At 35.5% G+C, this 27,880-nt stretch overlaps 1 protein-coding gene across 1 annotated transcript; it reads right to left on the reverse strand.

The window, feature by feature from the left end:
- Positions 1 to 1,634: 1,634 nt before the first annotated feature.
- Positions 1,635 to 27,573, reverse strand: shv (DnaJ heat shock protein family member shriveled). The gene is given in 8 exon segments (XM_089095319.1): positions 1,635 to 1,817; positions 4,322 to 4,470; positions 4,472 to 4,508; positions 11,111 to 11,251; positions 11,254 to 11,324; positions 19,832 to 19,974; positions 21,542 to 21,935; positions 27,491 to 27,573. Coding segments are annotated over 8 exon segments (1,074 nt in total). The 5' UTR covers positions 27,565 to 27,573; the 3' UTR covers positions 1,635 to 1,752.
- Positions 27,574 to 27,880: the final 307 nt, after the last annotated feature.

Here is a 27,880-nt window from a genome sequence, read left to right on the forward strand (position 1 = left end):
CATTAAAACTTAAAACGAACAGAAATTATTCCGTATATGAAAGGGGCTGTCCCCTCCTCAACGCCTCGCTCTTTACGCTAAAGTTTGACACTGTCTCACAACTTTATTTTTTAAAACAATAAAAAACTTTAGCGTAAAGAGCGAGGCGTTGAGGAGGGGACAGCCCCTTTCATATACGGAATAATTTCTGTTCGTTTTAAGTTTTAATGTCGCTCCTTACTTTAAGTTTAAAAAACTAGTTTTTTTTTATTTAATCATATATAAATAACAGTCCAGAGATATTATCACAAGAGTCTAAATTCTATTTCGTATTTCACTTGTAAGCATCACTGAATGAAACAAGATTTTCATTCAGAGAGATGATCCATACTTACTTCTGAAATGTCACATTAAATATCAATTGCATAGTTAAGTATCTGGTTTCAAGGTTTTCCGTAGGAAAAATATATAAGTAAAAATCCTCTATTACAGATTTAAAGTTCAAGACATATACACACTGCTTACGTATTCCTGCTTCAGTAATCCAAATCACGATCAATAATCATATATAAATAACAGTCCAGAGATATTATCACAAGAGTCAAAATTCTATTTTGTACTTCACTTGCAAGCAACGCTCCCCGAGGCGATGTTCATCAGACGAGCGCTGAATGAAGAAGAGTTTGGAATATCCTTAGCTGAATTTTTGAAAACTTTCTTTACTTAAGCTATTGCTAGCTTGTTCTAAATAAGGAGCCCTGTCCATTTTAAATTTGCTTGGTTCTGATTTAGGAGTTTAACTCCATGATACTTGAATTAAATTAGAAAATAATATGTGCCCCTTAAAGATATTTCAGAAAGGAAAATGTTCCAATGTACATACTCTTAATTGGAAGGGGTGAACTTGTATCATGCACTATAGATGTTGGTAACAAACCAAGTCCTGGGAAAGTAACTATTTATACTTTTTAGTCCTAGGTTGTTATCTATGCGCACTTCCATCAAAGAACAACCGTTCTATAGTTATCACTGATTTCATATTTTCAATTTATTTTCTTTAGCCTTTAACTTTCTCTGCTATAATAGCTCAACCCCCGAAAACATGACAAAAAGAATTAAAAGAAAAAAAAAGGTAAAAATACGTACTATAGGATGTTCTACACCATACATTCTGCCTAAATTTTGGAATATAGGTAGAATATTCCTAAATTCCTTACTTTCTTCATTCTATTTATTTGTCACATACTATTTTTATTTGCCGTACTTTTCCTTTGTCTGCTCAAATCTACGAATTGGTTCAACTTTCCAGTGGAAAATTATCCACAGAGAGGAGGGGAGGGGTATTCCGGTAATGAACTTTTTTTGGGGTGTTGGGGGGGGATTAGTCGAATACCATTATACAGAGGTATACATCTGATTATACTATCTGTTTAATCTTCGCACCTGTTCATTGAAAGCTCTCAGAGAGCCTTTACAATGTTACATCGTTGCATTTATTTATTCGTTGCATACATTTATTATCTGTGTATATCACGGTCTGTGGGGAGATGGCAGTCTGAATCTCTAGCATTTGAAAGATAGCGATAAGAGCTTCGTGGATGTGAACTACTTGCAAAATATCTCCATTTTTCTTCTAATGCTAATACCAAACTCACTCACAGCGACAATTTATTTAAACTCAATCTGCAAAAGTGTACTTGTCAATCAAGTAAGAAAAAATATGCTCCGTTAAAAGATATAAATAAATAACAGTTCCTAATCCAACTAAAGCAGTTAGTACCCTCGTAATCCATTATAAACTTTGTTGACAGGTTCCTGATTCAAAATTTCTTTGATTCCTAAAAGAAAAAAAATCTTTCTCATAATGTGGTTGGTATGGCATGCATCAAAAATCATTTCAACTAATAATGTAATAATTGACTATAAGGTGATGCAAATCTCATTTGCTCGGTTTAGTTCAAATCTTGGAAAAATATTATTTCAAATACAAGAAAGTAATTTCCGCTACATGAAAGACTATATGAAACAAGAATCCATAATCAGAAAAAAACCTTAGGCATTTGAACCGAACTGTTTAATTGAATTAACGTAATACAACTTATACATGGCAGACAGAGATGTAAAACTCGATCCGTCCCCTTTAGCACAGAAAATAAAACCAGCATGAATAACAAAATTCGTGCTTCCAAGAGAAGAACGAAGAAGGTGAGAAAAGGAAAGGGAGAATGGAGGCTAACTGGAGAATAAAAGGTAACTAGAGATAGAGATGATAATCACCACAAAACAAACAAAATATTAGAGCAGTCCGCTGATGTAATCTGAAAAAACCATCTTCGGTAAATTCTTTTTAAACTTCAACAGCGATCTAGCATTTTTAAACTTCAACAGCGATCTAGCATCATTTTTCAGAAATTCATTGGTATAGCAGTAAAGTAAATAGAATAGAATAGAAAAATATTAAAAATTAAAGAGAAGCACGAATAAACGATAGGATTTCACAGACCTTTTCTTATTTAATAAAAAAAAGTTTTTTTGCAAATACCTAAAATTAAACACAAAACTGAGCATCAGCTCTCGGCATGCTTAACAACAAAGTGAAAAAAAAACTTCTAGGGAGATAAATGAATATTCATATCAATTTTAAAACTTCGTACTTAAACATTTTCCCTAATGAAGTTACAGGAATAGCCTTAAAAATACATTTTGAGTTTTTGACCCACTCTCTTCGAACAATCCTCGGAGACTGGAGCCCGTGTGGTTCCTAGAATCGCCTCTAAGAATTTTTTAGTTGTATCCGATGAGGAAAAATAGGATGAGTGGACTATTAAGCCCAAAACTTCCCAATTATCTTGATGGATTAGGGATGATTTTAGAAGAGAACTTCCCCATCCCTACATAATCGTAGGATTCACAATTAGATAAAGCAAAATTTTTATTTGCACTTTTTTTTTCAAGGCTCTGTTTGATCCAGCTTATTGATATAATCATACTGTTCCTGTCATCATCACTACTAATATCAACGACATCGCGGAATCGAACAGGAGGAAATCGTCTGTTCCTGATTCAAGAGAGAGAGAGAGAGAGAGAGAGAGAGAGAGAGAGAGAGAGAGAGAGAGAGAGAGAGAGAGAGAGAGAGAGAGAGAGAGAGAGAGAGAGAGAGAGAGAGAGAGAGAGAGAGAGAGAGAGAGAGAGAGAGAGAGAGAGAGAGAGAGAGAGAGAGAGAGAGAGAGAGAGAGAGAGAGAGAGAGAGAGAGAGAGAGAGAGAGAGAGAGAGAGAGAGAGAGAGAGAGAGAGAGAGAGAGAGAGAGAGAGAGAGAGAGAGAGAGAGAGAGAGAGAGAGAGAGAGAGAGAGAGAGAGAGAGAGAGAGAGAGAGAGAGAGAGAGAGAGAGAGAGAGAGAGAGAGAGAGAGAGAGAGAGAGAGAGAGAGAGAGAGAGAGAGAGAGAGAGAGAGAGAGAGAGAGAGAGAGAGAGAGAGAGAGAGAGAGAGAGAGAGAGAGAGAGAGAGAGAGAGAGAGAGAGAGAGAGAGAGAGAGAGAGAGAGAGAGAGAGAGAGAGAGAGAGAGAGAGAGAGATATAGAGAGAGAGAGAGAGAGAGAGAGAGAGAGAGAGAGAGAGAAAGAGAGACAGAGAGAGAGAGAGAGACAGAGACAGAGAGAGAGAGAGAGAGAGCTTTAGCTGATATACATGTGATGACAATACAAATGGAAAAAATTTCTGGAATACCTTAGGCTTTCACACTACACACAAAAGCAGCCTCCTTTGTTGTAATCCGCATCTGAATAGTTAGCTTCTGTAAACTGTCACGTCATTCCGTAAACTGTTAGTGCCGCAACGCTTGAAAATATCGTGGCAAAAAGAACAGCTTTCTTGATAGCAATTTAATTCGTTTCTGACCAGCTCACTTTATCTGCAAAAATGAGCAGCCTGTTTTCCCCACCTACCACAAGCTGTTAGCATTAATTTTCCACGAGCAAAGAGCAAATTTTTATTAAAAATTCTTAGTCTCTAACAATTCAAAATTGGAGAAAATTGTTAATGGATTTTGAGTGGAAAACTCAGACAATTTGAAGAAAAGAATATACTGGCAATTTTTTTATTTAGGGAAACAACTGTAGACAACTTTGGTACTCCTAAGTTTTTATTGCATCTGAGGTTCCGCATTGAATCTTTATTTACATTTGAAGAACCTATTTTTGATTTTTCCTCCCTACTTCTATGTTTCTGCAAATCGTAGGTAACAAATGTTTGTTAGTTAAAATTATTTTCGTAAGCAAAGAGAAAACTGTTAATAACAATTAGGAATGCGGGAACACACCTAAAATAGAACTCTTTTGTACTTACTCTCTTTGTTCTCCCTAGATAGCCCATCTTTAGGGAATTCTACATCAAGTGTAACAATTAAATTCCCAAATAAATTATTATTCTCGTAATTAGGCATTCCTTCTCCTTTTTTGCGGATTCTAGCACCAGGGAATGTAATCTTGTCACGAACGATGACCGTCTAAATGTGGGATATCCATTTCAAAACCTTAAAAACAATGAACAATCAAAAGAAAAAATAAATTGTGAGAAGATATTTTTAAATATTTTCTTTAAACGCTGTTTTTAATAATTTAGCAATAGGCGTTCTGTTGCATCTACTCTGATTTGTGCTATATTAGAATAATGTGACTGGAATTTCTTATTGCAACCAGCGATAGCGAGAGTCCAGAAACATTTTAGTGTTTTAAAATGTTAATTTTTAGCCACTTACAACTGACAGAATAGAAAAAAGAACTCGCGGTAGATCTATATTTCAATCAAATTATTCATAGATATGGAGCAGGTATTCAGTACCTTTCTAGAAAAACTCCCGAACAATTTAAAGAAAATAGGCCGAGGCCTATTTAGGCTACTTTCATAAGAAGAGAACAGAAAGGGATTTGTAAGTTTGATAATATAAATTGTAAGTTTGATACTCTATTTTAATAAGCCACAGAAATCTCAGCGAAGCTTACTTATAGGAAAGAAATCAGATAATAATATTAAAAAAAAAAGAATCATGCCATTTCCTTCCCTATTGAATGTTCCTTCCAAATGTAATAATGATTAGCCTACCATCAAAATTGTATCCCAGATAAGATGTAAGTACAAAAAATAGTGACGATTTCAATTTCTAGGCACTGTCAAAGAAACAAATAAAATGTGGAGTATTGAACACATAAATAAATTGTAGGCTAATTCTAATTTGCGTTAGTGACTAGTTTAAGAAAGGAATATTGTATCAAAACCAAATCATCAAACTTCTGTATATAATGATACTAATGATTTATTTACTCACCGTTTACAAAATATTACACTGGAGCAAGGAAAAAGAAATATAGCCTGGGGTTATGTTGTGTTCATATATTTTGTATATATACTATTCACATTTTTTTTTTTTAATTTATGCTATGGGTATTTTGTACGGAAACCGGCGCCCCCCCCCCCTGAAAATTCCTCCCCGTGCAAAATTAAGCCGCCACAGGCAAAGTACAAAATAGGTACTTCAAAATGTCGATCAGAAGTCCTTAGGGTAAGAAAAGAACCAGATATGAAAAATAATTTTATAACAGGGGCTGGTTTGTCTCTAATCACTTTCGACTTATAAAAAGGACTATAACTCTGAATTTCCAATCGAGTGAGTCTCTTTCGAAGTTTCTAAGACCATCAGGGGGAGGTTATGGATGAGGAAGAGACAGAGAGGTTGGTTGGGGATGAGGGGGAGGTTAGGATGAGGAAGAGGCAGTCATATTCTTATAAGGAATAAATTCTGCTAATTTTGGGGTTTAATTTTACTCTTTACTTTCATAATAGCAACGTAGACCAGAAATGTTCCCAGAGATCAAGAGAGATTAAATATCAATATATACATCCACCCCCACTTGTCTTTCCTTAGACGAATTCTGTATTTACCTGAAGGCTCAATGAGAGTTACTATGTTTTGGCATTACAGTGCACCCTTTGAGGCATCTGCCCCCTCTCCAACAAGAATCTTAAAAAGAGTACAGGAGCTTTCAATTTCCACATGAATCAGCCCCCACCAAAGTTTATACGATCACCCTTTCCACAAAAATGTAGTATTTTAATAATGGGCAACGTGCATAGCTTACAACCCTTGCCCTGGAGGTTGGAAGGGGGGTTGTCAAACCCGACGGCATGGTCATTTGACCATTGGGCAAAATGGCTATCTCAAAATTTTGATCGGATGCGTTTGGGAAAAAACGGTGTGGGTGGTGGCTTGTTTCCCTCCAATCACTTTTTACTCTTAAAAAGGGTAAGGGAAATTTTATTTTGTAATCGAATGAGCCCTCTCCGAAAAGTTTATACGACCACCCCTTCCATGTGAAGTGCCTCTGGAAAAAAATAGATGAATAAATGATAATACGTTGAAACCTTGTGACTCTACTATACGCAAAGCTATAGCACTGCCTGTGACAAACAGGTGAGTGGAACTTTCGATTTCCTAATGGGAAATTTATTAAATTTCCCTAATGGGAAATTTAATAATCAAGAACATCCTTCACGTCAAGGATCTCCTTACGTTGTTGTGTATTTTTAATATAGTAATTTTATTTCTGATTTATAAATGAAGAACCTCCTTCACGTCTAGGATCTCCTTACGTTGTTGTATGGTTGTTGAAAACCAACCGCATATAGTAATGTGACTTGAAAATGACGTCACGATTAGTTAGGTTTAGCAATGATATCAGGTTGAATTTGTACGGTCCTATAAAGAGTATGACAACAATTATGAAGTTTACTCCTGCATGACATCATCTAAGATACAAAGAAAGCTAGAATGCTTTGGAAGTTTAGCTTGTGATTTAGTTTATAATATTATCTGTTCTACAACTAAAAAATGGGACAGATAATATAATAATAAAAAAAAAGTGAAAATTTACTGCTACCATTGACAGCTTAATAGTACCAAGCGGTCTGAGGCAAACAGGATTACGTATGCTCCTCTATATATTTCATATTACGTATTAACTTGTTTCTAGAGGTTTCAAGCTCTTATATGCAAAAATGTGGAATTTACACTTTTTGCCAGAAGAGAGATCACGCATGTACAGTTATTTGGTTTTTTTTTCCAGGGTGATCGTATCAACCCAGTGGTCCTAGAATATTTGTAAAGGGTTCATTCTAACGAAAATAAAAGTTCTAGTGCCCTTTCTAAGTGACCAAATAGATTAGAGGGCAACTACACCCCTCCCCCGTCCCTGTTCCCCCAAATCGTCCGATCAACATTTTGAGATAGCCATTTTGTTCGTCATAATTTGAAATTCATTTGGATATAACATGACCCCCCCCCCAGCCCCAGGGGAAAGGTCCTTAAATTATAAATTTGTCCATTGTTTACGCATAGTATTTGTTATTGGGAAGTATGCATACCTTTTCGGGTGAGGGACGGCAAATTTTCTGCTGGGGGGTTTTTCCACGGAGAATTTTCCACAGGGAGGAAAGTTTCCAGAGGGTGAAATTTTGGAGTGTGAGAATTTGCCATAATTCCTATACAAAATTATTTTTATGTGTCTTGTTTTCTCTTTTCCGTCTCAATTTTACGCGTGAAGATGTAAGGGCAATTGCCTGGGGTAAATCCTCCCCGGGATTGAATTGACTAGAGGACATTTCCGTGGGGAGGGGGATTTCTCTGTGGAAGCGCAGACAGATTTTCTGGCATTATTTGAAAAACGATCAGAAATGAGATTTTAAAAAACAAATTTTTTCAACCAAAAGTAAGGAGCAACATTAAAATTTTAAACGAACAGAAATTATTACGTATACTCAACACCTCTCTCATTACGCTAAAGTTTGAATGTTGTCCCAATTCTTTAAGAACGACTCCTGAAACACAAGGGTTGTTGAATTAGAACAATAAGCTTTTTTAAAAGTACTAAAAAACTTTAGCGAGAGGAGCGGGGTGTATAGGAGGGGGCAACCTCCTTCATATACGTAATAATTTCTGTTCGTTCTAAGTTTTAATGTTGCTCATTACTGTCAGTTAAAAACTTGTTTTTTTTATTTAATTTTCATATTATAGCCCTAGGAAGTGGGATAGCTTACTATTACATTTTCACACAGCTTACTGTTTGAAATACGGTCAGACAGGTACCCGTACAAAGAATCTGTAAAGAGCTTCTATTGAAAATATCTAACAAATCCTACTCCGTCCTTCTGAGCGCCCACGTTTCAGAACCATACTTGACCACTGGCGTTACTGTAGCTTCCAATATACTAATCTTGGGCAGCAGATTTATCTCCCCATGTTTCCAAACTTTTTTCTCCTGTGTAAAAACGTCATGGGCCATTATAATTTGCATCTCCATCGCTGCATCTCCCTCTTTATTAATAATGCTACCTATCTAGTGATCTAGTGAAGCTGTCCACTAGATCAACCTTTTCGTTATCCAACACTGCTGATATTTTCATTTAAGACTCTCAAGTCATCAGCAATTCAGCATGAGCTAAGTCTAGGAGAGTTTTTCTTCCCTATTTGATTCCGTGTCCTGTTATAGTCTTTGCTGTGTTACTTAGGAAAAACCCATCAAAATGATCCATACAAATTGTGATAGAACAAAACCCTGTTTAAAGCCTAATGAAAAAATAGTCAAAAAAACTTATTTGGGTTAAAAACTCTGATGCTCGTTACGATTAAAGAACCATCCCTGTCATAGATGGAATATCGAAAATATGACCATATATGAGAAAAATAGCCAAAACGTTACTAATTCATGGGAAAGTGCCCAGAGAAACGAAACCAATTTTAATTAAAGGAAAAAAAACTAAAGATCATCCCTAACACAAATGGTAACCCAACATCGAGTACTATCTATTAGAGTCGAAATGTTTTAAATCAAGAAATATCGGATAATTAAGCTACCAAAACGCCAGAACACAATCACCAAACCACAGAATCGCAGAAAAAGGCGTTAACAGCGAGTAAAGAACAGAGATAGCCGGAGAGTCATCACGCACACAGACGGTAAGACAGTATCGAGTATCATCTGCTCAGGACGTAAAGTACGAAATCAAGAAAATGGGTTATCAAAACACCAGTAAGCAATAGCTATAGACCTAAACATAGCTAAATAGTCAAATACAGCTAAGAAGTCCCTACTTTAGTAAAGGGTAAAGAATATTGAAACAAATACTTGAAATGGAAAACAAGAATGACAAGGACGAAAGTATAGTGAAAAACTTCTTATCTGCTAGAGCCATTTCAAAGTTGAGGTAAAAAATTTGGAGTTAATGCAACTGAAGCTAAACAGTGATCACGCGAACGAAAGGTGAAACAGTATCGACAGCTATCCATTTCCAAAGTCTGAAACCAAGAGAGGATAGATTTGGCAGGAAAATGCGATATAGAAATATTTCTATGGCGGTCTTAAAACGGCTATATTTGGCAGAAAAATACGGCTATAGTGCCTCCGAAGCCGAAAACTGTATTAACTCATTCTACAACAACAGAAAAGATAATGATATTTTGTAATTTGATAATGACCAGATCACAAAGTCCTCTTTTGATAAGTAATCTGTAAACAGTTGTGTATTATGAGTTGTCTAAAAGAATGCCACGTCCGAAAAGATTTAGTCAAGACAATTAAAAACACCAAAGGGGGGTTAGATGGCCTTACTCTATTTGTAAAAGCCAATTCAATGAGAGTAAATATGACATTTTACCTTATTAACATTTTTTTTTAATATTTTAATTCTACCTTTTAAACTGAATTTAAGAATTTACATATCAAAATTTAAATTAGTTACTGAGTTGATATACTCAACTGAATATACAGGCGACAACATTACAAAATCAAGGCCAATGGAGTCGGAGTTATAGTAATTTTTTGTTGAATGGATTCGGAGAAACAGAAATAATATTAGACCCTTGTATTCAGAATTGGAGTTATGGAAACACATAAAGGCCTAGATGCAAGCCAAATACTCTTGAATACTACTAAAAAGTGACGATAATAAACAAAAAAACATTGTAAGTTAATTATAGACTATAATTAGCCTACAATATTAATTTTCTGCATTCCTCTCATTAATATCTGCAGTAATTAGCAGGAATGTTGGTGTAGGATTTGCAGTTTTTATTTCTTTGAAGAAAATGTTAGGATTCGGAGCAATTATGTTTAAAGTTGCAGGAGTCAGAGGTAAAGTGGACGGACTCCACAGTCCTGACAAAAAATCAAAAATTGTTCCAAGTGTTGCAGTAGGCTTATCTCTGTGTGACAGATCTTAGTAGAGTTTGGTAAATATTCCCCAGTTGTTTTGAGATACAAGTATAAAAAAGAGTTTCTTCAACTGAAAGTAAGGAGTGAAATCAATACTTAAAATTAACATAAACTACTCCGAATACGAGGGGGCCTGCCCTTCCTCAGCCCTCGCTCTTTACGCTAAAGACTTAAAGTTCTTCATAAATACTTCTCATTCATATTCGACAGCCCTTGCGTTTGAGAATATTTCTTAAGAAATTCTGACAAAAACCCAAACGTTAACGTAAAGAGCGAGGGATGAGGAAGGAAGGGGCCGCCCTCCTCATATACGGGATAACTTCTATTCGTTTTTATGTTTTAGTGTTGCTGCTTAATTTCAGTTGAAAAAAAAATATGATCTTTTTTTAATTTAATTTCTGACCACTTAACAATCCTAGTCTTTGGGAGACGTCTATCAGAAGATTTTTCATAGGTAAGGAAACCAAAAATTCAAAAAATGCAGCTTTAGCTGAACTTTTTTCAAATCTGCCTCGTGGATCCGTCAGATCTATCTTCCCAGTGGTGGGAGTTTTCACTTCCCACTGATTGCAAATATGTCAACAATACTTATTTCTGTAATTATTTCCTTTTCATTAGCCAACAGTTTTTGTTGATATCTTTTTTTTTATGAATAGACGATTCTTTAAATTAGCTAGTAGCCAAAAAGTCATACTCAATACGACGATACATATCAGCTGAGAACGATTTCACCAAGTAAAAATGTAGTTAAATAAAAAACAAAAAAACGTTTCAACATAAACACAAATTGAACAGGAGGAAAGCATGGGAATTCACAAGTAGGCAGAGCATGGGAGCATATGAGAAAAAGACCAATTTTTTTTAATCATACCTATCAACGCATCCGTCAGGGACACAGTTACATTTGTGTAAAGATCATCTCCACGTCGTTCAAAGTGTGGATGAGGAGTTGTGCTGATAACTAATCGCAGGTCACCGGGTTCACCGTCAATATGAGGTTCTCCCTCTCCTAAAAACGTTGTTCTTGCCCATCCCGCATTCCAGATTCAATTTCAACTTCTAAGACACGCTCTTCACTTACAAACCTGAAAACAGATGTCTGGTCAGACATTTTTATTTAAAGCAAAGAATCGTGTTGTAATTTATTTCCTTGAATGGTGACCATTCTTTAGTTATAGTCATACAAACAAAAATGTCTTGTACTATATCAGCTACGATTATTCAAACATTATTCTATAGCCATTGAAAAAATACAGAAAATTCGTCTTCCAAAGAAAGCAAAGAAGCAGAGAAACAATGTTCATTGAAAAAATAATAATTTATTCAAAAAATAGAAAAACTAAACTGCAGTAGTTAATTACCAGAATTTATTTTATGGGTGTAGGCACATATCAAATTTTTATTGACGAACTTAATAGTGTGCTTTTGGGTCCTTGAGTTTCCTAGAAGGAAAGGAGTGTGGATCCTTCAAGCTAACTTGGGGAATTTCCTCCTCAATATATATTTAGCTTTTTATTGACGAAATTAATAGTGTGCTTTTGGGTCCTTGAGTTTCCTAGAAGGAAAGGAGTGTGGATCCTTCAAGCTAACTTGCGGAATTTCCTCCTCAAGATATATTTAGCTTTTTATTGACGACTTTAATAGTGTGCTTTTGGGTCCTTGAGTTTCCTAGAAGGAAAGGAGTGTGGATCCTTCAAGCTAACTTGGGGAATTTCCTCCTCAATATATATTTAGCTTTTTATTGACGAACTTAATAGTGTGCTTTTGGGTCCTTGAGTTTCCTAAAAGGAAAGGAGTATGGATCCTTCAAGCTAACTTGGGGAATTTCCTCCTCAATATATATTTAGCTTTTTATTGACGAACTTAAGTGTGCTTTTGGGTCCTTGAGTTTACTAAAAGGAAAGGAGTGTGGATCCTTCAAGCTAACTTGGGGAATTTCATCCTCAATATATATTTAGCTGTTTATTGACGAACTTAATAGTGTGCTTTTGGGTCCTTGAGTTTCCTAGAAGGACAGGAGTGTGGATCATTCAAGCTAACTTTGGGACTTTCTTCCTCAATATATATTTAGCTTTTTATTGACGATCTTAATAGTGTGCTTTTGGGTCCTTGAGTTTCCTAGAAGGAAAGGAGTGTGGATCCTTCAAGCTAACTTGGGGAATTTCCTCCTCAATATATATTTAGCTTTTTATTGACGAACTTAATAGTGTGCTTTTGGGTCCTTGAGTTTCCTAAAAGGAAAGGAGTATGGATCCTTCAAGCTAACTTGGGGAATTTCCTCCTCAATATATATTTAGATTTTTATTGACGAACTTAATAGTGTGCTTTTGGGTCCTTGAGTTTCCTAGAAGGAAAGGAGTGTGGATCCTTCAAGCTAACTTTGGGAATTTCTTCCTCAAGATATATTTATATTTTTATTGACGACTAGAATATAGTGGTTTTGGGTACTTGTGTTTAATAGAATTAAAGGAGAATGGATCATTCAAGATACATAGTGGACTTTCTTCATCAATATAGATTTAGCTAATTATTTACGATTTTAATAGAGTTCTGTTGTGTCCTTGAGTTTCCTAGAAGGAAAGGAGTATGGATCCTTCAAGCTAACTTGGGGAATTTCCTCCTCAATATATATTTAGATTTTTATTGACGAACATAATAGTGTGCTTTTGGGTCCTTGATTTTCCTAGAAGGAAAGTAGTATGGATCCTTCAAGCTAACTTGGTGAATTTTCTCCTCAATATATATATAGCTTTTTATTGACGAACTTAAGTGTGCTTTTGGGTCCTTGAGTTTCCTAGAAGGAAAGGAGTATGGATCCTTCAAGCTAACTTGGGGAATTTCCTCCTCAATATATATTTAGCTTTTTATTGACGAACTTAATAGTGTGCTTTTGGGCCCTTGAGTTTACTAGAAGGAAAGGAGCATGGATCCTTGCAGCTAACTTGGGGAATTTTCTCATCAATATATCTTTATATTTTAATTGTCTAACATTAGTGTGCTTTTGGGCCCTTGAGTTTACTAGAATGAAAGGAGTGTTGATGCTTCAAGCTAACTTGGTGACTTTTCTCCTCAATATAGATTTAGCTTTTAATTGACGAACTTAATAGTGTGGATTTGGGCCCTTGAGTTTCCTAGAAGGAAAGGAGTATGGATGCTTCAAGCTAACTTGGGGAATTTCCTCCTCAATATATATTTAGCTTTTAATTGACGAACTTAATAGTGTGCTTTTGGGTCCTTGAGTTTACTAGAAGGAAAGGAGTATGGATCCTTCAAGCTAACTTGGGGAATTTCCTCCTCAATATATATTTAGCTTTTTATTGACGAACTTAATAGTGTGCTTTTGGGTCCTTGAGTTTCATAGAGGGAAAGGGGTATGGATCCTTCAAGCTAACTTGGAGAATTTCCTCCTCAATATACATTTAGCTTTTTATTGACGAACTTGATAGTGCGTTTTTAGGACTCTGACTTTGTTAGAATTGGTGAGGTATCCTTCAGGCTAAACTAAGGAAAATTACTTCCTCTATGTAGACTTAGCTTTTTTACGGACGAACTTGATAGTGTGCTTTTTGGCCCTTGAGTTTTCTAAAAGGGGAGGGGTTTGGATTCTTCAGGCAGATACATGGATGGATGATAGACTATCTATCAACAAGGGAAAATGATATAATTTTTACAAAATTCCTGAAAAAGGCTTTTGCCAGCTGTGCCTCTCGATCAGACTATTAACTGTCTTGGCTTTTTTCTCCAATTAGCCATGAATTGATGGTAACTTGATTTTAATTCATTTCTGTCCCAAGATGGATGGATGGATGATAGACTATCTATCAACAAGGAAAAATGACATCATTTTTATACATTCCTGAAAAAGGCTTATGCCAACTGTGCCTCTCACTCAGACTATCAACTGTATTGGCTTTTCCTCCAATTAGCCATGGATTGATTGATGACAACTTGATTTTAATTCAAAATTGGGGATTCCCTCTTATTTACATTTGACTTTTTATTGACGAATTCGATAGTGTGCTTTTAGCCCCTTGAGTTTTCTAAACAGAGAGGGGTGTGGATTCTTCAGGCTAAACTTAGGAAATTCCCTCCTCTATGTACATTTAGGTTTTCATTAGCAAACTTGATAAGGTACTTTTAAGCCCTTAAGTTTTCTAAAATGGGAGGAGTGTGATGCTTCAAGTTAAACTGTAGAATTCTCTCTTCTATATATATTTATAACAAGATAATTAGCAATAAACTAACTAGGGCTTATTTTAAAAACTTCATGTATTAAGCTTCTTTCTTTTATTTGTTTCTGGCTATGCTTAGAAAATATCAGCAATATTTTAGTTACAAAATCTTTTATACATTTTCTTTTAACATAAAACACATGATAGAGAACAAATACTACTACTACTACTACTACTACTACTACTAACAAAACTCACCGCAGCAACAAGCCGCCAGAGGCCAACACAGCAACATACGCTCCTCCTCCATTCCAATCTATTCAAAGCCTCCCTATTTACACCTCCCAGGAATTTCCCCTTTCTCTTAAATCTTTCTCTGTGACATTCTACCACCCCACCCAAGGACGCCCCGCTTTCCGTTTCGCCCTAGACGGTTGGCCGAAAAGGACAATCTTTCATTCCTCATCCACAGAACATGCCATAGTTATCTCAACCTTTCTCTCATAATAGCCCTAGAAAGCGGGATTGAATCACACTTTTCGTATGGTCTACTGTTTGAAATAAGGTCAGTCAGCCGGGTACCCAGAACAATCCGTAGGCAACTGCTCTGTAAAACATCTAGCAAATCTTCATCCGCCTTTCGGAGCGTCCATGCATCATAACCATATTTGACAACTGTCATCACTGTAGTTTCCAATAGTCTAGTATTAGTTTGAAGACTTATCTTCCTATACTTTCAAACTTTTTTCAACTGAGGAAAAACACCCTAAACCTTGGCTATTCTATTTTTAACATCTTCCCTGCTCCCGCCGTCTTTACTAATAATACTACCATGGTAAGTGAAGCTGTCCACCTGATCAATCTTTTCGTTACCCAAGGTCCCTTTTCATCTTCACCTATTCCTAGCCTTAGTGACTCAAGTCTTCTTGACACTAATTTTCAAACCTATTCTAGCACCCTGAATTCGGAAAGTATCTAGAATTTCATTTATTTTGCTCACACTTTCATCGAGGATGCTTAAATCACCAGCATAATCGAAGTCCAGGAAAGTTTTTCCGTCAAAAGTTTGATTTCGTTTTCCCCCATTGCCTTTCCTGTGCTCCTCAAGACGAAGTCCACAAAAATGATAGCCTACATATAAACGGTGATAGAACACAACCCTGCTTAACTCCTGATTTACTACGAAACCAGTTGCTAACCTTGTTTCCTACCTTAACAACAGGAGTGTTATTCTCCTACATAGCACTCATCACTTTAATGAATTTATCTGGTATACCATACAAGGATAATACCTTCGCTAAAGTTATTCTATCAACAGAATCGAATCCTTCCTCATAGTCTACAAAACTGAGGACTAAAGGTGTTTGATAACTCAGGCACTTCTCAATTATTAACCTAAGAGTGGAAAATGTGGTCGACACATCTACCCTTTCTAAAACCACACTGTTCTTCTCTTTTAACTTTGTCTAGAGCATCTCTCAGTCTAAAAAGTATCATATAACTAAGCAATTTGCTACCTACAGAAACCAGGCTAATGCCTCGATCTTTACCAAACTCACTCTTATCATCTTTCTCATACAATAATTTAATTAGGGTTTTCCTAAATCATATTCATAATCTTCAGTAGCTTATTTCTATCCTCAGAGGCACCATATTTAAGAAACTCATTCGCCACACTATCAGCACCTGGGGTCTTATTATTTTTAATCCTTTTAGTACTGTTACTATATCTTCCTCACAAAACATGTCTTCCTTCACATACAAGGTATCACGACCTTTTCATTTTCCTCTATATCTTTTCCTGCAATTCTATCTTGGTTTAACAAATTCTCAAAATGTTCTGCCAATCTCTTTTCAACTCTTTCCTTATCACTAATTGTTGCCCCGTTCCTATCTTTAATAAGGACATGTCCGGATTGACTACTCCCTCTCAATGTTAACATGTCAGTGCAATATTATACTATTATGCTGTCTAGTTGCGTCTTCCAGATCCTCGGCAATTTTATCCATGGGCCCCACTTCCCACTTAGTTCATATTTTAATACTTTCTCCACTTTCTTTACATTCTTCTTGTTTTCATATGATCTATAAATCCGATAAGCACTTGCTCCTCTCTATTAAACATAAAGCTCTACACTAATATTCCTAGCAGCATTCCTAACTTTCTCCCCTAAGACACTAACAGCAACTTCACAAATTATTAACCTAAAATTATTCCATCCATCTTCTGTCTTCTAAATTGTCAAATTTTAGACTCTCCAGTTTAGTATTTAACTCTTCGTGCAAAGTTTCTCCAATTCTCATCCTGAAGCTACAAGCATCATAACTTCCCGGGAGGTAATTACCCTTCCGAATTTTCAGTTTCAAATTACCTCTAGACACCCTAGACACTACTAGATGGGTTATCTTGTACTTTTAACATCAATAACAGCACTCCTAAATACCCTAGTACCTTGTTTTGACCCTGCCAGTCTTTGGTTTAGAATAAATAATCAATAAACGTTGCTGTCTCACCATCACGTGAATACCATGTTAACTTATGGGTCATTTTATGACCAAAAACTTGAATTGGCTATACCTAGATTGTTATGCCTATAAAATTGCAGCAGTCTGTAGCCATTACTGTTTTTTTTTTTTTACATCAAATTAACCTAGGCTAGGATACCATCTATCCCTATTTCTACCGACCTGGGCTTTAAAATGTCCTAGCAAAAACATCATATTTGTACCTGGGACCCTGTGTATTTGCTGCTGTAACTGTAAGTCAAATTCGCCTGAGTCAATACTATCTCCGTCAGTCGGTTCTACACGAGCAAATACTAATAAAACTGATACGCTGTATTTTTAGTGATAAAATAACTTATTATTATTATATTTTTAATACCTTCCCAGCCTAAACAAGACTTAACAGCTTCATTTCTCATCATGAGCACTACTCCCTGTCTATGCACACCATCCTTTCTGCCTGAGTAAATAAATTCTATATCACCTGATTTCATGCTTCCTACCCCTGGGAAATGAGTTTCTGAAACTCCTAATAAGTCTAGTTCGAATCGTCTGAATTTGTCAGTCAAAATGCCAATATGATAGCTATTTTCTAACGGCGTAACATTCCAAGCACCAGTTTTCATATTCTTTAAATCATTTAAATACTTTTGGCCTCAGGAAAAGCAATGGTCTCAGATACCAGTGCAGGACAGGGACAAAACACATCTTCTCCAGTCTACATCAAAGCGCTTAAGACGGCTTCTAATTGGACTGCAAGAAGTCCCTGGAGACCCTCAGTATGAATAGAGGCTTTGTGCAATCCTGGGCCCATCTTGGTCACAACATGGTTTTCAGCACTTGGCGATGCTCTTCTATCAGAAAGAGTCAAAATCCTGCACAGATAATCTCAAGCCTGTTACCTCCGACTCATTATATATTGCCAACAAATATTATGCTACTATGGGAGGCAACCCGTAGTAAATAAATCAGCTAAGAAGACGTTTTTCAGCCCGAAAAAGCCTGCCAAAACCGATCAAGCCGAAAAAATTATCCATTAATCAGAATCCCATGTGAGTGCAATATCGTTTACTGGGCTATAATTTCCTCGAGGGGGCACCACTCCTCAAGGAAGAATAGAATTGACCGCAATGTCCCCAGTCGTGCAGATACCCCGAAAGGGTCGAGGCAGCTCTTTTCAGAGGCCGTTGTCCATATATCTGGATCTTACGCCCGGTAGAGGATCCTCCCAAGATGGTGTTCTGCATCACCATGCAATTTTACCCATTACTGGGAGAAGGGTGAATAAAGAACAATTATTTCACTAAATTCAACTATCCACAATTAACTTAAGAATAAGGATTTAAAATTTTTAGCGAGCCCTAACAACGGCTGCTGATTAGCACAAAGGAGGACCTAGATTTAACCTCAAGAAATAATTGTAGCCTAAAATGGCACTATCAAAAATTGCCATCTGAAAAAAGTATAACCAAATGCCATCTATAAAAACGATTGGTTATGGGCAGCCATGAGCACACAACCAAATGTGTAAAATCTGCTAGATGTTTTTAAGAAGAACTATCAAAAGGTGTTTCAGGGACTCACTTGGATGACTTTATTTCAAACAATACTGCATAAAAATGTGGTTCCTTTCTGCAGCTATAATTACTGAAAGGTTAAAATAGTTTGATCACGTCTTATGCAGGATAAATAACCAAAAGTTGGCGTTCTAGATCGGTCCAGACAAAAAGCAGGGAATAGGTCATAAGAAAATATTTGCAGGAGCTTTGTGACAGAAGGTAAATAGTGAAGCTCTGAACAGAGTATGATGAAAAAGAACCATAGGAGGCCGGTGGGCCTTGGATCGCTTAGTCCAACAATGAGCAGTCAGGAGTAGTAGCATGTGTAGCAGACTAAATAAAAACAAATGAAAAGAAGCTTGAAAAGAAGCAAAAACTAGGACGCTATTACATCTAAATATTTTTTTTTAATTATGTTTAATATAGTCAAGCATGTTGACATTGTGCCAGAAATCGCAATAAATTATCTTAGCCTACAACTGTTTCCAAAGAATAGCTCTAGATGGAAAACTGATAGTCATTGCTTGCAAACAAGTTCATACATTCATCAAATAAAATTCATTTGATACATAAAACGAAGTTCACTGTCAAATAATGAATAGTTGGTCCATTTAAAGAGAAAATGGCAAATTTTTGATAAGTGTCAAACTTACCTCCTTTGTAGCAATGAACTTTTATAATGGTCAAAAGTTTCGTCACTTAATGTTTTAGATTTTTTTTTTAGATTTTTGTTTCCTTATTTCCATTCAAGTTCTATACGACTTGAAGAATTTTATGACGAAAAATATTCTGTTATAAGAAAAGAAAATTATTTTAAATACAAAGAAATTCGAACTGATTGACAGATGTCAGAGATCATATGTGAACACAACTAACGTTTTAACTGGGATAGAAAACTTACTGGGGAAGGGGATGGGATCAAATCTGAGAGGATAGTGCTATCTTAAGCCCAAAATACTGGTACTTGGATATGCTTCTACATCTTTACCTTCATACCTGCATGTCAGAGGGGTAGCAGAAGGGGTAAGGGGGTTAATGTTCAAGAAAAAAAGTAGAATAGGTGTAGTACTTGAGGTTTCAGACCTAGCTTGACAAAAATTCCAGTTATCCACCTGAATTTTTTTGTCTCCACAAGTTCAGACAACAACAAAAATTTTCAGAAAGGTCACACACTTTCTTTTAGCAACCACGAGAAGGCATGTCAAGATTTAAAAGAAAAAAAAATATCCAGCGATTTCAGCAGTTACATTTTTGCTAGGTCAAAGAATCAGCGAGTAAAAACTGGTTCCTTCCTCTTAAAAAGTAAATTTTTTTAAAGCCTCTGAACAATATACAAAAACAAAAGGAAAAACTCACTTCACATTCGGACACTCATCGCAAACTTGCTGTTGCATCATTTGAAATCTTCCAGGTCCTAATTGTCGAGTTACCATTTCTTGTCTACAGTTGCATTTCCTTGTTCCTTTAGCTGGCTTTGCCACTGGCTTATTATGTGTTATCTGTAATCAAAACATTAAACGATAGTAATTGATAAAGATAGTATTCATAAATCTAGATTAGCGTCAACTACACAAAACAAAACCCATTAAGAACCAGCCTGTTTTTTACAGAGGTACATCCTAACACTGCTTGTTCTTAAGTTGTGTATATATTTTTAATCTAAACCACGAAATGAATTTCTAGATTTTAAATATGGATAGATAGGTAGATAAACTTTTATTTTCACCAAAATCTTCATGGCACTGCCAAATTTCCTTGGTATAGTCATATTAAAAAGCATTAGCCACATTATACAAGCATACTAACATTAAAAAAAAAAAAAAAAAAAAAAAAAAAAAAAAAGTTATCAATCCTCCTGATTTTCGTGGTACGTATTTACAAAACTAAGTATAAAACGTTTCTCTAACCGCTGATGGGCAAGGCGTACCTGCTAAAGTTTCTCAACCTGTAACTGCAACCCTGCACGGGAATCGTTTTGTTTTGGATTGAGGGGGGGAAAAGGTTTTGTGGATTGGGTGGATCAGAGGTTGTCTTCCAAAATCATGCAGAGTTTCTCTCTTCTTTTTTTCAGAGTTTGCATTTTAAACTTTCTCAGCAGCTCTTCATACAACACTTCTGCCTACTTTGATACTATCATTAGAGCTCTTTTCTGAGCTATTTCGATCTGGCGCTTTGCTCAGTAGCCAGTCCAAAATGCCATATAGGAGCTGCATATTCCAAAATTGGGCGAATAAAAGATGTAAATATTCGGAGGAGGTGATCTGGAGGGGCGCCATGTTTCGACATAAGCTTGAGCATCTGCAGCGCAGCATTGCCCCTTTTACTAGACTATATGTGTTTGCTTCCCATTTTAAATCACTGGTAATAATAACTCCCAAGAGTTTAATCTTCCTGACTTTAAAAGAATCAGAGATAGTTGGTAGAAAATTTGGCTTAGAAGAATTTAAAAATGAAATAGTTAAAATTGAAGACTTACTGTCATTTACTGTCAAATTTGAACTGGAAGCTTTAGTCTTTACGTTATAAAATAAAATTTAAGCTTTGCTACATTCCTTTGCTTCACAAATTTCTTCAAGGGCAAGGTCGTCAACATATTTCCAGCGGTTCAGAGAAAGACTTCTTATATTTCAAAATTTGGAACCTATTTATTAAAAACTCAGTTATTGTTTGGCATCTGACCTGTAAACAATTGTTTTGTTTTTAGGCCAGATTAAGTTTGGAATAAATTACAGTGGACAGTCTCGCAAAAAGAGAAAAAATAAATTGATATTTACGGACATTCACCATTGGATATTTTACATAAAATTAGATATTTTTACATAATTTAAAACAAAACCAATTTGATTTAAAATCTAAAAAGCACTGAAGACAAGATCTACATTCAAAAACACAGGAAACCCTTGGTTATTTTTCTAACAGATGATTTAAGCGTTACAGATCCTAACTAGTAAACAATCTTCTTTTTTTCTGCAGTAAAATTTGCTCCGCTGGCCTTTGAATACTTTAGTTTCACCTCAAAATTATTCCTGGTAGGTCACACTAAATATCTAAGTTAAAGGGATTTACCTCTACAAAATTTCCTGAATACAATTCTTCTAGAGTCACAGAAAGTTCCATAACTATATCAGCTCCTTTGGCAACTTCTCTTTCACCTCCATTTCCTCCATTGCCAAAGGAAAATCCAAAATCACCAAAAAATGAATTAAAAACATCAAATCCGGAGTCACTATGGCCACCTTCTCTTTTAACACATTCCTCGCCACATTTATCATAGAGAGCTCTTTTATCTGGATCTGCTAGTACTTCATAGGCAGCCCCTAAGTCTTGAAATTTTTCTTGAGCATTTGGATCGTCAATATTCTTATCTGGATGTAATTCTTTAGCTAGCTGCCTATATGCTTTCTTAACTTGATTAGTAGATGCTGATCGTGAAACACCAAGGATTTTGTAAAAGTCGCGACTAAAAAAAACAAAACAAAATTAGTAAATTAGATTTTTCTGCTGTCCCTCCTCTGGGACAGTTTATTTTAAAATAAAACGATATGATAATCATTACCACTACAAGTCTTAATGCACCGTGGTCACTGCAATCACTTCACTATAAATATAAAATAAACATAAATAATAATTAGTACATTATAGAAAATGGCCTCTACGATCCTCACCCCAAACAACAAAGTTTAAGTTTTTATCAACAGAAAATTTATATTACTAAATATAATATTCACCCATTCCTCCCTTTCAAACAACCCTGTAAAAATATCCCCTCTTAATCTTTTCACCCAATCTGTGCAGTTTGTCCTAAATGTACAATTTCATTAAGTATCAGACTATTCTTAGAAAAAAAATCTGGAAACCCTAGGTGTACATGGAAGAAAAACCATAACGTACAGCATTCATTGATTGAGCGATTAAGCAATTTTAGCTGACAGAATGATTGCGCAACACTTCTGAATTATCAAATTTCTAGACCATAATAATATCTCAAGATAATTGATCTTTTTGTTGGTCCTTTGAAAAGTTGTGTAGTTTAAACGTTTTAACTCTAATAATTGCTTGACTAAACAATGAAATTGGACCCTTACTGAATAGAATCATGGCTGACATTCTGCCATCAACTTGCTGAAATCTTGAAAACAATTTTATACTGTTTATCTCTTTCACAAGCGGGTTGACATGTTAAATGTCACAGAGAATTTGGCCCTAAGAATCAAATTTTCCCGACAACTTTAGAATCGAAACGATTTCATTCTATATGCATGTCTTTTATGCCTCGTTTTTTCTCACAGTAAAGGTTGAATCGACAGGCTTCCGTTTTTTTCGGCTGCTTTGATGACACCAAGTAAAATAAATTATACCAGGGATATATTCGAATGGAGTTCAAGTGGGGCAAATACTTGCAAGTGCTTTAAAATACTTCTTGTCCCCTGAGGTTTGTTGAAAAAAGTGGAAATTAAATTGAAGAAAATGTTAAGACACAAAACCGTACACATACCCCAAGAATGACTATGTAATGAGATTAACCAGAATAAAGGATGTAGAATAATATTTGATAATGCCAAGTACTAAAAATGGTAGTCTAAACCCAACCCTACCACATCATATTCTCGTTTAGATCAGAATATAAACTTAAATTTGTATAATAACAACTTAAAAGGATCCATTGTTCAGACTGCAATCCAACAGTGTCCTTATGAATCCGCTTTGATGGGCTAATTCTCTTCATTTATCCAATGTAAGCAGCCAGCCAAATGCCATTGTAATGAGCTTCAAGTCTTTAACCACAAAAAGTCAGCTTTCAAATAATGAAAGGTAAACCTGATTAACTTCATAAGCTACTCATAAATTCCTGTCGCTTTGACCCACACAAGACTAAATAATGAATACAGGTGTGCAATCATTTAAAAAGACCAGGGTTAAAAAATCCTTAACACACCCAAATTGATACGTTTTTTTGTACAGTTGGGATTTTTTAGACATTAGTATGATAAGAGTTGAGATTTTCAGGCTATTCTCACATCTGTTCTGGAGTAGCATACCCAGTTGCAAAAGATCATGTACTCCCAAGCAAATCTCACTCCCAAGCAAGCTGGACAAAAATTACTCTGTAATATCAATAAAAATAGAAAAACCATTCAGAAATTTGCTAACCTGATTTAAATTTTTGCATAGCAGAAATTGCTGAGCAAGACAATCCACAATGCATAATGCGCTGCTAGCCTTTTACACGGCTATACTGGTAGGTTTTACATATAAGATATACCTTTACTACAGTGAATAAACAAATGTTTTCCCCCTTTTCTCTTTCAAGGAAAAGCCTCCTCCAAGACTTTTGCATAAATATCATGTCATGTGAAGTTGGTACATAAATGAAACATATAAATGATAGTCAATCCCACTAGGCAATTGAAGTTGTCTATTAAGATGCTTGCAAAAAAAGAAAAGGGAAAGGAAAAAGTAATATGCCTTAAACACAATCAAAACTGGGATGGCAAATTATAAAAGATCTTATCAACAGACCAAAATTGTAATGTCTGACCTTTTAGCAGTGTATGGGGGTGGAGAGGAATATGCAACATAAATGTGAAATTTAAGGTGCTGAATTCAAAATTTCACTGTCTAGTCTGTGTGTCAATTTGTAGGGTACTAACTGCAACTCTCTTCTACCACAGTCAGTATGACAGTGAAACCATATAAAATGCATTTCATTGGGTCAAGCTCGTTCACATAGCTAGCAAGCCTTAGAGGCTTAAAGGATTTCAATTGAAAACAAATTTAGAAAGCTTAATTAGAAAGCTTAACTCTAAAGCTGAAACAAATTTTCACCAAAAGCAAAATTTCGGCAAAATTGGCCGAAATTTAGCAAAATTCTCGATTTCCGCAGAAAATTCAGCATAAATCAGGTAGCAATTCGGTAAAATTTACAAAAATCCCCCCCCCCCCAATAAAAAGAGCCTCAGAACGCCCCTGCTGAAGTGCAAATTAAGGTAATGAGTAAACTTATTTAAACAAGGGTGAAGCTAACAGCAGCATACAAGAGGTATCAAAGTTAGCTTAAGTGAAAAATAGTTTACAATCATTCATTCAAACTATAATATTTTTGCAATACTGTGGCCATATACTACTAGTTGTTTTTTACTTTTTTTAAACAAGAAGAAAACTTACAGAACTTTACAACTGGCATCTGAAACAAAAGTTATTATGTTTACAAAAGCTGTTTAAAATCATCTCTAAATCTAAACAAAGTTTCGGGAGTCATGGAATCGTTATTAACAATATATACAAACTTATAAAATCTAAGACAATTTCTAGCTTCATACATTATGTCTGAAATGTATATACAGTCATTCCAGCCAATGAAATAAATAGATTTTAACAAGAATAGGAAGATCTACGTTTTGAAAAAACATCACATATCTGCTCTGAAACTTAGTGCTGTGGCTGCTTCTGTCTTATATTGCTTGCTTAATTTATTATTGACTAAGGGTCCCCCTCTGCTTGTAGCCTAATTGTTTTATTTATTTGACATTTTATTTCCTTTTTGTGATTTAATTTTGTTGTTTAAACTGTTTTAGCCCTTTGGGGTTTTATTTGTGATGACTGACAGGATGGTTAGTAGTCATGTCACCTCTGACCCCAATAACTCTAGTGTAAGGATTTTGGCCTTAGGTGTTGAAAGTCCAAATGAGACCAGTGGGCCTAGGTTGTTGACATTGGGCTGTAGAACAGTTATTACCAAAAGACTGTTTCAACATCTCTAAAATCATGAGTTCAGGGCTATTATGGTTCAATGTTAGAAAGACTTGGACCAGGTGGCTCCATTATCATAATATCTGTGAACCACTCAGTAGCTATTTCTATACTTTCTATCTCAGATATAGCAGTAAATGGATGTAAGGTAAAGTTTGTGCTTGGTCCTACCTCTAACCCTGCTTTAATCAGAAACAGAAAAGGCATTGTATTTATCTCATCTGAGGAGGTCACCCATCTGGATGATTTTTTCAAGGAGGCCCAAGTTGATGACAGAATACAACAAGTGACATTGGCCTTTAAAAACCCAAGCCCATCAATTATCCCTGTGGTTTGCACCTTCAATCAGGATGTTCAGTTCCCTCTGAGAATCTCTGTTTGGGGTGCAAGGTATACTGTTAAGCAGCTTATCTCCTGGGTAATACAGTGTTTGAATTGCCAAGGTTTTGGCCACATAGCTTCAAATTGCCGAGGCAGAAGATGTCTACTTTGTAGTTGACAACACACCCTTGATGAATGTCCCCAATCTAAAACAGTTAAGGAAGACCAGGTATTCAAGTGCCCTAACTGCAATGGTAACCATGCTGCTAATGCTAAGGAATGCCCAGTATTCATGGAGAAGAAAGCAATTGTAACTTACTCTTTCACTAATAATGTCCCCATGAGGACAGCCGCTGAGGTCTTGAAGAAAGGACTTCCTAAACATACAGAACACATCCCCATAGTACACACAGACTCTTTCCCTCCACTGACTCCTAATGAACCTCCAGCAGAGGAACTCAGCATGAGGTACATGGCCATGTTTGAAGGTGTTGCAAAGCAGATCGCTGATCTAACCCAGATTATAACTTCACTTTGCAAGCTGGTTTCTCAAATAGCACCACATACTTTCAAAGATAAAGTCTGTAGCCTGAATGACTCTGTTGAAAACCTAAACATAGAAGGTTCCAGCCTTCCCACCATGTCAGCAGTTGCCAGTAGCCCTGGTAAAGTAGAAAGGAAACGTAAAGGAAAGGAGTCTGTACCTAGCCCAGAAGGTGCTACAATACAACCTAGGCTGGCCCCTTCTGAGACAATTGACTAGTTATCTCTCCAGTGTTTTCCCTTGGGTTGGGCATGGTTGACTAAGCACAAGCTTATTAAGTAATTTGGTTAAGACTACTGGTTTGGTTCATTCCCTAAACTATTTTTTTTCCCTGCATGTTTCCTTTTTTAGAGTTGCTTTATTTGTTTATAATTTGATATAGGTGACAGGTTAAAGGTTAAATGTATTATTTATTATAATGTAATTTCATAAAAATTGTATTTGCTGTTTGATATGGTTTTTGTATCATTCTGGTTCCTGTTTATATTTGTTGGCAGGTGCTGATGGGGATTAACACCTATAATAAGTAAGATAAATGGTAGATGGCTCCATATTATTTTAATTGTGACGGCCATGATAACCCTCCCATATTATTTTATTTTAGTGTTATCCTTTTTCTATTTTATTTGTTTTATTATCCCTATCTATATTTTCATATTTTATCTTATTAAATTTCTATATATGGAGGGATGTAATAGGTTATAATGTAAAACTGTATTATCTATTATAATTGTGTTGTATATGTATTTTAATTGCTGTATGACAAAGCACAGTTGCATTATTTTGATTCCTGTTTTTGAATGCACACAGCTGCTGCAGGTGAATTACTCCCTACCAATAGCAAGATAAGTGATACATGATCAGGTTCGGTGAATATTGACCAAAGTGACACCCAAGCAAGCCAGTGATTACATAAGGCACATAAAAATCAAGTGATACAAACGCATATGACCTATTGGTTGAATGCATCAAACCCCAAACAACATCACATATCTTCGGCTCTTACTAAGACCATAATTCATTAAAATAGAATTGTTGATGATGAGCCAAGCTTTAGAAAGGATGTCTAAGAAAAACATTTTATACCTTTATATAAAGATTACTTAGCAGTTTTTTTCTGTTTATAATATGCTGTTTCACTTTTTGTACACTGGCATGGTTTTACAAATTTCTCATGCTCAAAATATGTAGGTTTTACACATTTGTCTTTCTTTGATTTTTCATTTAGGCTATTATACTTATAAAATTTGTTGATTTTATAGTGCTTTATTGGTTTTCAACCTTTATACTGAGCCTTGTTGGCTAAATTATATACTAGCTTCATATATCTTGATATTTATTAGTAAAGTGTTTTATTGTATAATCAAGAAAAGGAGAAGAAAACAAAGAGAAAAACTTACCTGCATACAACATCCAAAATACAATGTAAAAGAATGAAAAAAAAGATAAATGATGTATTAGCAGGAATCTTCATCTTGGGAACCTAGAAAAAATAAACAAGCTAAGATTATTTAGAATAACCTGCCTTAAATCTAGACTTGTGTATGAAAGAGTGCATAAGCCTTATGTATTTAAAACTTCAAAACAACATATCTTTTTAGTTTGTGTCACTTGGTGTTGAAAAATTACTGTAAAATATAAACTCAGTAGGCTAAGTAAAATTGGTAAAATAAGGTAAAATTGGTAAAATAAGGTACTTTCTAGGAAATAAAGGGTAAAATAAGTGTTTTGGAGTTGTTTTGTAGCTACAAGCCCTGTTGAGCATTTCTTTTTAAGCATCACTTTCAGCT

This window comes from Artemia sp. Qi Xiang Cuo, chromosome 10 (assembly GCF_049724085.1).
Source record: "Artemia sp. Qi Xiang Cuo chromosome 10, ASM4972408v1, whole genome shotgun sequence".
Lineage (NCBI taxonomy): Eukaryota > Metazoa > Arthropoda > Branchiopoda > Anostraca > Artemiidae > Artemia > Artemia sp. Qi Xiang Cuo.